At 46.4% G+C, this 15,000-nt stretch overlaps 1 protein-coding gene across 1 annotated transcript in view; it reads left to right on the top strand.

The window, feature by feature from the left end:
* Positions 1-15,000, top strand: part of ptk2ab (protein tyrosine kinase 2ab) — a 53,668-nt gene that overhangs the window by 14,555 nt on the left and 24,113 nt on the right. The window contains 13 exon segments of the mRNA XM_067238581.1: positions 871-961; positions 963-1,095; positions 1,982-2,148; positions 5,672-5,759; positions 6,928-7,007; positions 7,142-7,204; positions 8,356-8,410; positions 11,282-11,422; positions 11,860-11,937; positions 12,231-12,338; positions 12,539-12,656; positions 12,778-12,808; positions 13,729-13,787. Of these exon segments, the coding sequence (XP_067094682.1) occupies positions 871-961; positions 963-1,095; positions 1,982-2,148; positions 5,672-5,759; positions 6,928-7,007; positions 7,142-7,204; positions 8,356-8,410; positions 11,282-11,422; positions 11,860-11,937; positions 12,231-12,338; positions 12,539-12,656; positions 12,778-12,808; positions 13,729-13,787 (1,212 nt within the window).

Here is a 15,000-nt window from a genome sequence, read left to right as displayed (position 1 = left end):
CACAAAGGTAGGACCCACAAATGTTTTGGGACTAGGATTTGGGAGTTGGATTTGGGACAAGAATTGGGCACTAGGATTTGGGGACTAAGATGTAGGACAGACTTCGGTTTAAATACATAGATGCAGATTTTTCTCACCTTCAAAGGTAAATTGTAGAGCATGGAGATACCTACATCAGGTTCCATACCGTCTCGAGTCTATAGGACAGGCTTGCAGGGTAAACATAGTGTTTGACGTGACTGGGTGGACATGTGACGACTGTTAACTAGCTTGTAAACAACCGCTTTGCTTCCACTCCAGTGGTCTTTGCAGCGTAGTCTTGCGTGCGTTGCTCCCATTCGTAGCAACCCTGGGTCCTGCTGTTGTTCACTCAATCTCTGATGTGTTGTGTGGGGATGCGGTAGAAGTGTCATTTTGTGACGCGTGCCTTCAGCTTCACTTAACTGAGATGTATGTGTGCGTGTGCGTGTGCGTGTACGTACATTGACATGGCACTTCCGGTTGGAAATGACGAGCACAAGATATCTCCAAAGCATGAACACAAAATATTTGATTGTTGTCAGATAAATCCCTCGGTCATAAATCGTTCTTGTATGTGACTGTTCGAAACATTAAGCCCTTTCTCTTTGGTAATCTAAAGGACGGTCTATTGAGTGGTCTGTGATCCACTTCTAAAGCCTGATACCCCTCTGTATGTTGTTCCAGTACTCAGTGTAAAAGAAAAAAAACACGCATTTGCAAAAGATTACCAAGAAACAAGCAGTCATCTTTGTATTGCATCCTTGAACCCATTGTCCTCCCTTCCGCCTGCCCCCCCTCCTTCCCTATTTCTCTGTTCTCTCTCTTTCTCTTTCTCTCTCTCTTTTCCAGAATATGACAGACAGCTAGCACCAGCCAAGGGCGGCATGGCATCTGCGTACATGGAGCCCGGGCTGAACCACACGCTGGGCCACAAGTCCCGGGGTGGGCCCCGGCATGGAGCGCCCCGCGGCCAGCATGGACCGCGTTCTGAAGATCTTCCACTACTTCGAGAGCAACAGCGAGCCCTGCACCTGGGCCAGCAACATACGCCACGGAGACGCCACCGACGTCAGGGTAGGGCGACCGTGCACACACACACACACAGGACTTTGCAGTTAGTTTACCATAGCCAACCATAGCCCTGTGTCTGACTGCGTCGGGTCCTTATTGATGCGTGCCAGTGATAGATTATCTAAGCTGTTTGGACACTAGATGAAAAGCTCCTGAGTCTCCAATCTATCACTCTCAGTCAGTCAATCACTCCCAGGCACACTGCGCTGCCAAGCTCATTTCCTTAGATCCTCTCAGATAAGTCACAGCCCGTACTGGGGCTCGTCTTGTCTATGCTGGGGATCCCTTTGTTGAAGTGCACACACGCACACACATACCACCAACTTCTTGACCCTCTTGACTTTGTCTTATGCTGCCACTCAATAACCATCATGTAGGACAGTTAGGACTCCGGCCTGTCAGCTTTGCATCTGGTCTGGTCTCCTGTGTCCCCCCACCCCGCTTCTTAGCCTCCATCCCTTCCTCCCTCCCTGTCTGTCTGCCTGGTGATGTAGCTGTCTGCATTCTCAAGATGTAGAATGACTATCTTACTCCCTACTTATCTATGTCTGTGGTCTAAATCCCCCCTCCTCTCACAACCTCTCTCTCTCTCTCTCTGTCTCTCTCTCTGTCTCTCTCTCTCTCTCTCTCTCTCTCTCTCTCTCTCTCTCTCTCTCTCTCTCTCTCTCTCTCTCTCTCTCTCTCTCTCTCTCTTCGCCTCTCTCTCTCTCTCTCTCTCTCTCTCTTCGCCTCTCTCTCTCTCTCTCTCTCTCTCTTCGCCTCTCTCTCTTCGCCTCTCTCTCTCTCTTCGCCTCTCTCTCTCTCTCTCTTCACCTCTCTCTCTCTCTCCGCCTCTCTCTCTCTCTTTTCGCCTCTCTCTCTCTCTTCCTCTCTCTCTCACTCTACCCAGGGTGTCATCCAGAAGATCGCAGACATCCACAAGGTGAAGTGCGTGTCGTGTCTCGGACTCCGCCTCAGCCACCTGCTGTCCGGCGAGGTCCACTGGCTCCACCCAGACCTGGGCGTGTCCCACATCAGGGAGCGCTTTGAGCAGCAGCACCCCCTGGAGGAGTGGAGGTGAGGCTTACTGACCCACGTTTCCTAACCGATGTTTAGCTTTTGTGGATTTTGACAGCAAAACCATAAACACACAGGGCTTATATTTCCCTACTGGTGTACATATTTTCATTTGGTTCCACTTATTTGATTCTGGTCCACGTATTGCTGTTGGAAACTAGGTTTTGGTCTCCTCCAACTGTCAAAGCAGCTAATATGGTTGCCTGCAACACTTTCAGCTGTGTTCAGCTGGGAGGAGACAGCAAGAGACTTCTTCTCATGTTTAAATGGATTCAGTCCGGGGGGCAAGCTCAGGGGCAGAAATATGCCCGGGATATATAGTTACTTTTGTTGCCATGGTGATGTGCGCTGGCAGCAGTATGGGACGTGTGGGACGTGTGATGGTTGGGAGTGGGGAGAACTGTTCTGGTCTTCTTGAATGTAAACCCATAGCCTGCTTTTTGAGTTTTGGGTGGTATCAGCATTCGAGAGCAGCAAGCGAATGAGTTTCAGGGTTTCCCGCAGAAAATGTGTTAGTTAAGGTGGTAGGGGGGTGTTTGCCATCCGACCGGGGGGGGGGGGGGGGGAGACTGGCGTTGGTCACGGTTTGGAATGGAAGGGAGAAGGAGAACGGCGGATATCGTTATTACGACGTAGTTAAGGCGGCAGGCTTGTGTTGCTTAGGCGGCCGCCTTAACTGAAAAGAGCTGCGGGAAACCCTGAGTTTGGCCAATCCAAGCTACTGGCGATCCCTCCCTTAGGCGTTTTCAAACCAACCTGCGGCCTGATGTCCTGCGACGGCAGCATTTATTCTGCTGAAACCCCCCAACCACCGATAAAAGGAAACCTCATACCCACTTCCCCAACTGTAGTTAGGATTTATCAACACCGAGGGAATCTGTGTGTTTTGCCTTTAGAGCGTGCAGGGGAGGGAGGGGGGGGGGGAGAATCGTTTTTCAATGCAATCTTTTCATTTGACTTCAGCATGACTGATATTGTCAGTGTTCCCTAAGAGGCTGGTCTGTGGGGCGTGTAGGGAGGGTTGCTGAGCAGGGGTTGTAGCTATTCTATCTGAGCTCTGGTGGATTGAACCTGATTGGTTTCTCACTTGCACATTGGAAACTGTCCATCATTCCTGCGCCGACAGAATTAGATTAGCCCTGCTGTTGACCTATTGTGGTTGCTTCGGAGGATTGTGTGTGTGTGTGTGTGTGACTGTTTTGAGTGTATTGCATCCAAATCCGTATTGTCTGTGTATGCGTGTCTGTATCCGTGCATGTGGTGTGTGCTAGTATGTATCATGTGCGTGTGTGTAGGTGCGCTCGTCCTTAAAATGTAATTAGAGACGATTTCACTATGTGTTTCAGTCACCCCCTATGCGTGTGTGATGAGTGGATGCTGACAGATATATTGCCGAGGGATGTCTCGACATACTTAACATCTGAAATAATTGAGATGGCTGGAAGATTCTTTTGGCCTCTCCCTTTTCAGTGAGCCCTGCGCTGGTCTGTTGAGTTCTGTTCCCAAACGTATCTATGTGTATATTGGGTGTGTATTAAATAGCAATACATATATTTAAGAACAGTTTGAGGTGAAAGGAAAGATTATTTAATGTATTATGAATTGTAAAAAGAATCACCTGTTTTGCCTAGTAAAGTCATAGTCTTTCTACTTTCCTGAGCCTTCTTTGAGAATACACCATTAAATCAGGGATGTGTCTCATGATAATCCTACAAACTTTGAATTTTCGCTCATACTTAACGTAATTTGTAACGTTAATGGACATATCTGTCTAATTATCTAGCTCTGTATACATACCGTATGTGTTTTACAAGGATGCTAGTGAGGGAGTCATGGTGTCATGGTCGCTGAGCGGTTAGGGAATCGGGTAGTAATCTGAAGGTTCATGGTTCGATTCCTGGCCGTGCAAAATGACGTTGTGTCCCTGGGCAAGGCACTTCATCCTACTTGCCTCGGGGGAATGTCCCTGTTCTTACTGTAAGTCGCTCTGGATAAGAGCGTCTGCTAAATGACTAAATGTAAATGTAGTGAAAACATATGCCCATCCAAAATGAGATTTTTGTCCATCTACAAATGCACGAGGTGTACGTGAACAATAAATATTGTATGGACCGATGCCGTATATCTCATGACAATCTCAGCCTATGCCGGTCTTCCACATCAAGCAGTAGAGACGGAACTAAATAATCCAGAGCTGGATGGATTCGGCTATGCTATTGTTAGCCCACTCAGAGAGCCAGTGGCGCTAGCTCTGGGGAATCTCTCTGGGCTCTACCCCCATCCTCATTCATTATAGAAGGAAATCTTTTATTCAGTTGTTCTCCTGAGAACCGAAATCCTTTTGTTGGTTGAAAAGAGGAACCCCTAGCGTTCAGAGAAAAGAAAACACACATACAATAACCTCCCCAATCAAGGCTGAAGATGGCCCAGTTCTTCAGATAGGAGCGTGGCTGCTGTCTTTATTTGCTAGGCTGCTGCAGCTCTCGTGTGGTTTGCTTGCTTTCTGGCCACACACGCCATGACGTACTGGATGACCTGGCGTTCCTCGGAAATCTCACATGATGAACAGGTCAAAAAGAAAGATGTATGATCGTGTGTGTGTGTGGGTGTACTTGATCCTCTTTTCATCTTCACGCCATAGGCATGTTGCCACTTGTTTTATTGTGTGTGTAGTGTCAGTGTATATTTTCCACGGTGAAAAATAACTTGTCTTTAGAATTTGGATTGAGAAGGCTGTGTGAGTTTATCGCCTGTGTCCACATATTCCTACCAGCACTCTTAAAGCAATGAATAGGAACTGTCAGGCTGGCTTTCACATTCCAGTAACTCCTGCCCTCATGTTTGCTTAACGTCAGGGCTTAATATAGCACAGTACTTCGGCTCCTTCTGAGGTCTCTCTGATATTTCTTTTTTATTTTAAAGAACTATCAAAGAAGATACACACACACACACACGCACACGCACACAGTCAAACACATCCACGTGCACCCACAAGCTCAATGGCTACCAGTTCACACTGGGTAGTCAGCCGGGCTCTGAGACCCAGATGAAGAAGTCTCCCTCCTCTTCTTCTTCCTCCTCGTTCTCCTCCTCCTCCTCTCTGCCGCCTTTGATTGTATCCATGTGAAAGAGAAACCTCCGTAAACCACGGAATAATTACCACATGTGCCATCTTGGACTGACGTTAACAACACAGATCAGACAAAGCCCGAAGCACGAGACTCACAGACTGTTTTCAATCAACTTAACAGTCGGCTGCCCAACATGAACTCCTCCTTGTTCTCTTCTGAGCACAGATTGGAATGAAAACGATTCTTTTGATTACAAACGGAGAAGAAAGCCTCTTATTCAAACCTCCTTTTTGTTTGTTCTTTGTAGTGTAGCCTGTGATAAAAGAAAATAACACATTTGCCACAACACAGCCTTTTGCTTTGTTGCTCATGCACTGTCCTTGTGAACCCTAGCCTTCCCTGCCACGCTGTCACAGTCTTGCGAGCATCGTGTGACTCCTCTGTGTTCTCAGGTATGAACTCCGGATACGCTACCTGCCCAAAGGGTTCCTCAGCCACTTCACCGAGGACAAGCCCACACTCAACTACTTCTACCATCAGGTGAGAGACGACATCACGCTCCACTCTCCATTCATGCGAAGAAACAAACATCTGAGACACCCGAGGTCCTTGCGAGAAAGATTACCTCTCTTAAAGCCCTCTGTGACATGCTTGCGTGTAAAAAGGGCTATACAAATAAATTGGATTTGATTTGATTTGAGTGGTACTGTAACATTTCTGGGAATAGGCAGGGGCCTTTGTTTGCACAGGTTTTTCAGTTGAGTGTAACCTGAAGGTGTCTGGAGGCTGTGTGGAGATTAGGGAAGGGGTCAGCGGGTTTCTGTCCTGCTCCGCTGAGAACCTGTTAGACAAAGACCTGACAGCAGAGAAACAGCTCCAGGCCTCCCTTCTGCTAGGGACGATGTGTGCCCATGTCAGCATGAAATCCCTCATCTCCGATGCCAGAGTCGCGCTAACTAGCTCAACTAAAGCCCCGTCCCTCCCCGGAGGTCAGACTTCTCAGAAAACATCATCTTCATCACTCGTCTTCTTCCTTACTCACAGTGTGTTGCTCCCTCACCGCTGGATTCCTCTTGAAATATCCAGACGGTGTCATTTTCAAGGAGCTTTCGTTCTTTTGCGATGTGAACAGTTGGTGCGGTCCCCCCATATCACCTGACAGGGTCTACTGCAGATAGAAATCTCCATTGCCTTTACCACTGTCTGAATTCTGGCCATTCCTGACTCCTGCTAGCGCTAGTGGTCTGCGTGATGAAGAGGTGTTGCTGTGTAGTTTTCCATGGTTCTATGTAGACAGGAGAACTGGGCTGCAGGCCACAGTTTCAAACACAATGATTCTCATGTACTCAAAGCGAGGTATCTAGTGTATATCTAGTGGTTTCCTTATTGGGATCTCTGTGAGGCAGTTATTTTTTATGGACAATCGTTGTCCTTCGAGACAGCTTCTCAGTGCTAACTGTAGTCTTTCAGAGGCAGCCTCTAATAGTTTACTGTAGAATGTATTTAACTGTAGGCAGCTCCTTGTGGCTAACTGCAATCTTTCTGAGGTGTTTTTTTAATGCTGAGCGTAGCCTGTCAGTTAACTTCTCACTGCTAACCTTGGGTCTATCAGAGCAGCTTTTAAGCTCATACAATATTCTCTGTATCTTGTTATTAACGTCAGAAGCAGGTTTGTCAAACTAACAATGAAATTGTTTACTTTCCTCAGGTGAAGAGTGACTACATGTTGGAAATAGCAGATCATGTGGAGCAGGACATTGCACTGAAACTGGGCTGCCTGGAAATCAGGTAGGGTCAAGAGGTTTTGAATAGTCTCATTTTGCATGACAAATACCACACTCAGACTTATATGCTCACAGTGAACTTGTGAAAATACGCTGCCAAATCTGACTTTCGTCTTCTTCTTTTTCTCTGCATTATAGGAGGTTCTTTAGAGAAATGCCAGGGAACGCACTGGACAAGAAATCAAACTATGAATTACTAGAGTAAGTTGTCCTCTTACTCAACAGTGTGTGTACAAACACGTGATTTCTGTTACACCTCACATCATTGTTAACATATCTAAATAAATGTGGTTTTGATACCATACTGACAACATTGTTGCTTGGTTGCCCACTTTGACTGACAAGTTAGTGTTAGTGTCTGACATGTCTATTTAATTATCTATTTTACTCTGTAAAAGTGTAAGTGAGATACAAGGAAAAATCTCTTAAAAGTCTGTGTTGCTCTTTAGTAAATCAGAATTGATCTTCAGTCATCTCCAACTGTGTGGTTATGTTCCCCACCACAGACCTCACAGGCCCCCTGGTGGGTAATAGCTGTAACTCCACAGGGGAACTGCTGTTAGGTGTCCTGACGCTAGCAGTTAGCCTAGCGCCAGGACACCTACCTGAAGTCCATTTAAACTACATTAAAGATACATTTTACCCCAACACAAGGCCATTAAGAACAACACATTTTGTCTCTTAAAGGGAAACTGTCTGGGGAAATTGTATTAAAGAGATGGTCAACCCCAAACTAAAGGCCTGGTGCCGACTCCATCCTAGTTAGTTTCAGAACAGAGCAGCCTCAGTAGTTGTGTCTGATGGCTGATGGCGGGGGTCAGATGGCTGAGCGGTTAGGGAGTCGGGCTATTAATCAGAAGGTTGTTGGTTCGATTCTCGGCCGTGCAAAATGACGTGTCCTTGGGCAAGGCACTTCACCCTACTTGCCTTGGGGAGAATGTCCCTGTACTTACTGTAAGTCGCTCTGGATAAGAGTGTCTGCTAAATGACTAAATGTAAATGTCTTTTGGTACAAAGCTTCTATCTGATGTTTTGCCGTATGCTGTTTTCAGCTCTATGGCTTGCATTCTTGGCCACTGAGGATGGTGGTGTATTTTGAATCTGAAAGCAAACGATGGTTTGCAAATACATGCAAATTCCTTGTAAATATCCCACTCTCACTCTGGCAGGTGGACAGGTGCAACCAACTGAAATAAACCTGAAGCTTTCAAGTCATTTAACTCTTGTTTTTAATGTTTCTGTATCAAACACACAAAGATGATGAAACGGAATGACAAATGTGTCCTGTCTCTATGTTCTCTTGTGCTTCCATAACCATCCAGTCTTTCATGCTTGTGCTCTTTTCTCCACAGAAAAGATGTGGGCTTGAGAAGATTCTTCCCTAAGAGCTTGTTGGACTCTCTGAAGGTAAGAAGAACTGGAGCTCTTTATCTCACTGACCTGCCCCAAAGGCTCAGCCATTCCTGAGGAGACAGAGAAGGCATCAATCTGAGTCATTATAACTGGCTGGCTGGCTGACTAGCTGGCTACGTGTCTGGTTCGCTTGCTAGCTGGTTGGCTTGCTGATTGGTTGGCTGGCTGAGTGGGTGGGTGGTAAACAGCCTGTGTGTTTGACCTGCTGGCTGTCTGGTTCTCTGTCCTGCTGACTAGCTGAAGAACTTATTGAACCGCTGGTTAAAGTCCTTGCTGGATGACTCGCTATAGAGCTGACTGGCTGGTTCAACTAACCGTTTTCACCCAGAGTCTCTCTGGACAGATAGGATCCCAAGTTTAGCCTGCGTGACACAGCCCCCTGCTGTCAGATAGAGGCTGAGGCTGCAGCTTCATAGTGTTGGTGGTCTGGTCCTCCTCGTCCTCCCCAAGATTCTTTGCATCTCCATCTTTTAGAGGCCAGGTGGTTTTTCATAGCATAGAAGGTGGAGACCTCACTTCGTGAGATGTCTTTTCTCTCTCTCTCTCTCTCTCTCTCTCTCTCTCTCTCTCTCTCTCTCTCTCTCTCTCTCTCTCTCTCTCTCTCTCTCTCTCTCTCTCTCTCTCTCGTTCTCTCTCGTTCTCTTGCTCTCACGCTCTCTCTCTCTCTCCCCTTTTCTTGCTCTCTTAGTTTCTCTCTCTCCCTCCCTCTCTTTCTTCCTCTACCTCCCGTCCCGGGGGAATAAGTCGTAAATTCTAGCTGCTTCACTGGGTCTTCCCCTCCTATTACAGCACTAGAATCTGCCCCGAGGTCTGTTGTTCTAAACAAAGTGATTCTGTCTCTCCCATGTTTGACCAGAAACATTTGTTTACACAGCCCCCAAAAAAACAGGTCTGTGACGAAGTGTGTTAAATCAGGACATTTAATCTTTCAACGTTGCTGAGTACCCAGTCGCTCAGAAGGCCTTGATAAAATTGTTTAGTCTGGCTTCACACATGCACTCTGAAATCAGACCCTGTCTCTGTTGTAAATGTGGATTCTCGTTGTTCAAGATGTAGGTGCTACTGTATTGTACTGCCTGCTAACATAGTCCAGTCTGCTCATGTGCTTGTATTTGAGGTCTTAAGCTCTGTGTTTGATGATCCATGTTGGGGAGACAACTGAAGATGGTGTTTGTCTGACTCTTAAGTTGTAAGCATATTATGTACACACTGAGCTAATTAGGAGTGCATCTTTGTCAGGGTAGGGTTGGGCAGGGTAGGGTAGAGATTTGAGTCTAAATGGTAAATTAACGGAGTAACAACAAAATACAACGTATAAAAAGAAAAAAAATGGATTAAATGTGTAGTATAAGTACAACCCCAATTCCAAAAAAGTGTGGACGTTGTGTAAAATAAAATAAAAAACTGAAAACAATGATTTACAAATCTCATAAACCCATTATGTTATTCACAATAGAACATATAAAACATGTCAAATGTTTAAACTGATGAAATTTGAAGGAAAAAAAATAAGGAATTTGAATTTGATGGCAGCAACACGTCTCAAAACAGTTGGGACGGGGGCAATAAAAGGCTGGAAAAAGTCTGTGTCACTGAGAAAAAAAAAACAGCTGGAGGAACATTTTGCAACTAACTAGGTTGATTGCAAACAGGTCAGTAACATGATTGGGTGTAAAAAAAAAAATACCACACTCAGACTTCTGGGGTTCACCAATCTGCGAAAACCTGCATCTACATATTATGGAACCGCTTCAGAATAATGTTCCTCATCGTAAAATTCTGAAGACTTTGAATATATCATCATCTACAGTACATAATATAATACAATTATTCAGAGAATCTGGAGAAATCTCTGTGTAAGGGACAAGGGGGAAAATCTATTCTGCATGCCTGTTATCTTCAGGCACTCAGGCGCATAACATTTTTTATGCAGGCACTCACTGCATAAAAATCCTCTCCCCCAACTGGTTTCCTCAGTTCCCAGACAGATACAGACTGTTGTTAAAAGAAGAGGGGATGCTACACAGTGGTGAATATGGCCTTGTCCCAACGTTTTTGAGACGTGTTGCTGCCATCAAATTCAAAATGACCTTATTTTTTCCTTATAATTGTACATTTTATCAGTTTAAACATTTGACATGTTGTATGTGTTCTAATGTGAATAACATAATGGGTTTATAAGATTTGTTAATCATTGTATTCTGTTTTTTATTTTATTTTACACAACGTCCCAACTTTTCTGGAATTGGGGTTGTATAAATCTACTATACCAGCATCTTTGTCCTGGGTGTTTTTGCCAGGATGTTGTGGGCTCTACTTGTGAAGAGACAAAGATGAACAATTTTCAATTGACATCTGCTTCAGAGCACATTCACGGATCCTCGTCCTTTGAGAGATTACCCCGACTGTTGTTACCCAATTAGGCGGATGGTAATAGATGCCCAAAGCTAGAATAAAGAAATATGCTTGTGGCATCTCCATCGTTAACCTCGGCGTAAATGTCCTCAAGAACGCAATTAAGAATGGAAATTGAATGTTAATTGGATTCAGTCGGAAAAGATTTGTGGGCTTTTTGCAATTTCTTAGCAGGATGTGTTAGGCTTTTGTCTGAAATCCCAGTAATTAGAGGGAGGCTTTTGGTGCAAATAACACACAATACACAACAATAACTGACAGGATGGGACACAAAAATACTTATTTTAAGGGGTTTATCTGTAAACATGACATTATCATGACACTGAAGCATCTGTTTTTGCATTACCTTAATTCTTGCTTTAATAAGCCTTGCACCCTCTCTCTCGCCTCTCTCTCTCTCTCTCGCCTCTCTCTCTCGCCTCTCTCTCTCGCCTCTCTCTCTCGCCTCAGGCTAAGACCCTCAGGAAGCTGATCCAGCAGACCTTCAAGCAGTTCGCCAACCTGAATGACGAGCAGAGCATCCACAAGTTCTTCGAGATCCTGTCCCCCATCTACCGCTTCGACAAGGAGTGCTTCAAATGCGCCCTGGGCGTGAGTGGATATTTTCAAAAATCAGCCAGACCACTGTGAGGCTGTACGAGAAGTGCGCTGTAGCACCACCTGCTGGACTGTTGTGTTCTGCCCTCTCTGACCCTGGGTCTGCGGTCATGTTAGATAGAGGAAAAATATAAACATCTGCCTTACTCGCTCTCAGTGTAATAGATTATATGATATAGTATGCAGGTTCTATTTCCGACGTTATTAGCAGTTTGAGTGGATTGGGTTAGATGATATTGCATGTTTTACTTACGCTGTCATCTTTGATCAGATCATGCTAATAGATTGCACATGCTTTAGAAAATGGTAGAAATGGTGTGGTTTTATGAAGAAGGACCTCACAATGCGTTTCTCTCTCTCTCTCTCTCTCTCTGTCACTGTCTCTCTCTCACCCACTTTCATTTCTACCCCCCTACTGGCTCTCCATTTAGTCGAGTTGGGTCATATCCGTGGAACTGGCCATCGGCCCTGAGGAGGGCATTAGCTACCTGACAGACAAAGGCTCCACGGTAAGATTGTACACTCACTCACTCCCTCCCTCACAAACACACCCACAATTTCATCAACTCATTAATAGTTATTCTGTCATTCGGGGCTAAATCCAATTACTGTATACTGCTAAAGTATTTGAAGTAGTATTTGAAGTATTTCATAGTTATTTGTAGATGTTAGGAGTATAGGTAAACTATTGATTCAAGTTAGGATTTACTCATTTGGGACTTATACTGTGAGCCTGCCAGAGAGATGCTGATATGTGATCTCTGTTTGTGTGCGCGCGTGCGTGTGTGTGTGTGTGTTACAGCCGACCCACCTGGCTAACTTCACCCAGGTTCAGTCCATCCAGTACTCCAGCACTGAGGACAAGGACAGAAAAGGCATGCTGCAACTGAACGTGGCAGGGGCTGCAGAGGTACACACCATACATGCACACGTACACAAACACACACACACACACACTCATTAACACCCTCACCCCCCCCCCCCACACACACACACACACACACACTCATTAACACCCTCACCCCCCCCCCCCACACACACACACCAGCTAGATTTGCATGGTTGTGAGGTGCCGTCCTCTTAACCTGAACGCGTTTTGCCACCCCGCAGCCTCTGACCGTGACCACGTCCACCCTGACCACAGCCGAGAACATGGCCGACCTCATCGACGGCTACTGCCGCCTGGTCGGTGCTACCTCTCAGTCGTTCATCATACGCCTGCTGAAAGGTACTCAGCACCTCACCTGTTTCCAGCCAGACAGTCTCTGACTGGAGGGCTCAGATACACACTGTATGGCTTCTGTCAATGTACACCCAAGTCTCACCCTGGTTCTTCTCCTTTTCAGCAGAGGGAGAGAGGAAACTGCCTTCCATCCCAAAGTGAGTTCACAGTGTGCTTAGTGTCTCTCTCTTTCCCTCTCTCACTGTCTCTCTCTCTCTTTGTTACTGGCTGTGTCTCTCGCTGTCTCTGTGTTCATTAATGTCTCTCTCTCTCTCTCTCTCTCTCTCTTTCTCTCTCTCTCTCTGTTTATTACTGTCTCCCTCCCTCTCACTGTTTATTATTGGCTCTGTCTCTCTCTTTCCCTCCCTCTCTCTGTTCATTACTATATCTTTCTCTCTATTAATACTGCCTCTGTCTTTCTTTCTGTTTATTACAGTCTCTCTCTCTCCCTACATCTCTCTCTGTTTTATTACTGTCTCTCGCTCCTTTTCTCCCCTCCTCCGTTTTCTCTCTCTCCATTTCCATTCTACATCTGGAAGACATCTCCCCCAGCTGCCGAGTTCAGGTTTCAGTTTGTTTTTGGTCACTAGTTGGCGGACAGCAGAACTCTCTTCCTCTCCTCTGTTCTTCTCTCTCCTATCTTCCCCTCTCTCCTCTCGCCACCTCTACTGTTTCAGTCTCCTCTCCCCTACTCTACTCTACTGTACTCTACTCCCCTCTCCTTTCCACTATTTGACCCTCTCATGAGGAATGTACCAGTGTGCCGTCAAATCTATATGATCCTCAGTCCCATGGCCCCGCCCCCCCCCCCCCCCCCCTACTGACCACTTCCTTTTCGATAAGCCAATAAGGGAAACATGCAGCCTCCCCACTCAACACGCCTGGCCAATCAAAGGGGCCCGTTCAAGTCGGTAGTGCTGTGCTACAGTAGAAGCCAGTGTGGAAAGGGCAGGGTCAGTCAGTGTCTGCCTGGGAGAGAGTGTGAGCGTGTGTGGGTATGAGAGTGTGTGTCGTCAGAAGCCTGTATCCTGCTGTGGACAATGTACAGCATTCAGATCCTCCAGCCTTTCCCCCACAGGGTCTCCAACCATGAGAAGAGGCCCGACGGGGTCCGCACCAGGGCGGTGTGTGTCTCAGGTAAACCCAGCCGCACGCACACACACACACACACTCTCCCTATTTGTCTCTTTTTCTCTGTGTCTCTTTCCTCTCTCACTGTCTCTCTCACAAACGTGCACGCTCCCACACACTCCCTCTCTCTCTACCTCTCTTTCTTTCTCTCAGTACAGGCTGATGTCAGTTGGATGTGTGATTTCATGACAAACCACATCGATAAAGAACTTGTTGGTTCGTGGACAATCTTAGAATAATAGTCAGGTGGCTGAGCGGTGGGGGAATCGGGCTAGTAATCCGAAGGTTGCCAGTTCGATTCCTGGTCATGCCAACTGACGTTGTGTCCTTGGGCAAGGCAGTTCACCCTACTTGCCTCAGGGGAATGTCCCTGTACTTACCGTAAGTCGCTCTGGATAAGAGCGTCTGCTAAATGACTAAAAAATGTAAATGTAAATGTAATAGCCTACATTACTGGAAGTGCATTTTTTGGTTAATCATTCATGAGATAAGTGTTAAAGGCAGGCCTGTGGAAGCCCCTGATTGGTTAGGAAGACATCAGTAGGGTAAAGATGAGAAACATTCCAGAACCATCTGTGCACCGTTCTGGTCTGATAAGGACAACCTAATGCACCAGTCAGTCAGATGTGAACGGGAATGAGATGAACATTCCCTTGTTGTCAGCTACAGACTTTCACTACCCTGTTACGCAGTGCACACTGCACTAGTCGCTCCTCCTCCCTTTCCTGTGTGTGTGTGTCTGTGTGTGTGTGTGTGTCCCATTTAAATGCCATGTTGCCCTACTGCCAGCATCCTGTCCTCACTCCAGCAGAATGTGAATAAGCCTGGTCTGACAGCCATATAGAAGGGCGATAGAGAAAGCCAGGAGGAAAGAGTGAAGAGAGGAGAATACTTAAGTCAGGGGACACACTGGCCTCTGTACATATGGACAGTGCCTCTGGAGTGTGTGTGTGTGTGTCTTGTGGGGTCGCCACTCATAAAGAGACCCTTGTCTGAGGGCTGAGGAGCCCCTCGTTTCACCCAGATGCCACTTTGGAGGAAGTGGGAGTGGCCGGCTGTTTTTGTCAGAACCCCCTCCTCGGCAAATCGGCAACCCCTTCTGCTGTTTACTCCTCTCATCTTCCATCCTCTCATCTTGTGTCCTCTCCTCCTGTCTCCTCTCCCCTCCTCCCCCTTCTTCTGCCCTCCTCTCTCCTCTGTTCTTACCCTCTTCTCTACC

Source organism: Osmerus mordax, chromosome 6 (genome assembly GCF_038355195.1).
Source record: "Osmerus mordax isolate fOsmMor3 chromosome 6, fOsmMor3.pri, whole genome shotgun sequence".
Taxonomy (NCBI): Eukaryota; Metazoa; Chordata; class Actinopteri; order Osmeriformes; family Osmeridae; genus Osmerus; species Osmerus mordax.
This window is presented reverse-complemented; position numbering and strand designations above follow the sequence as displayed.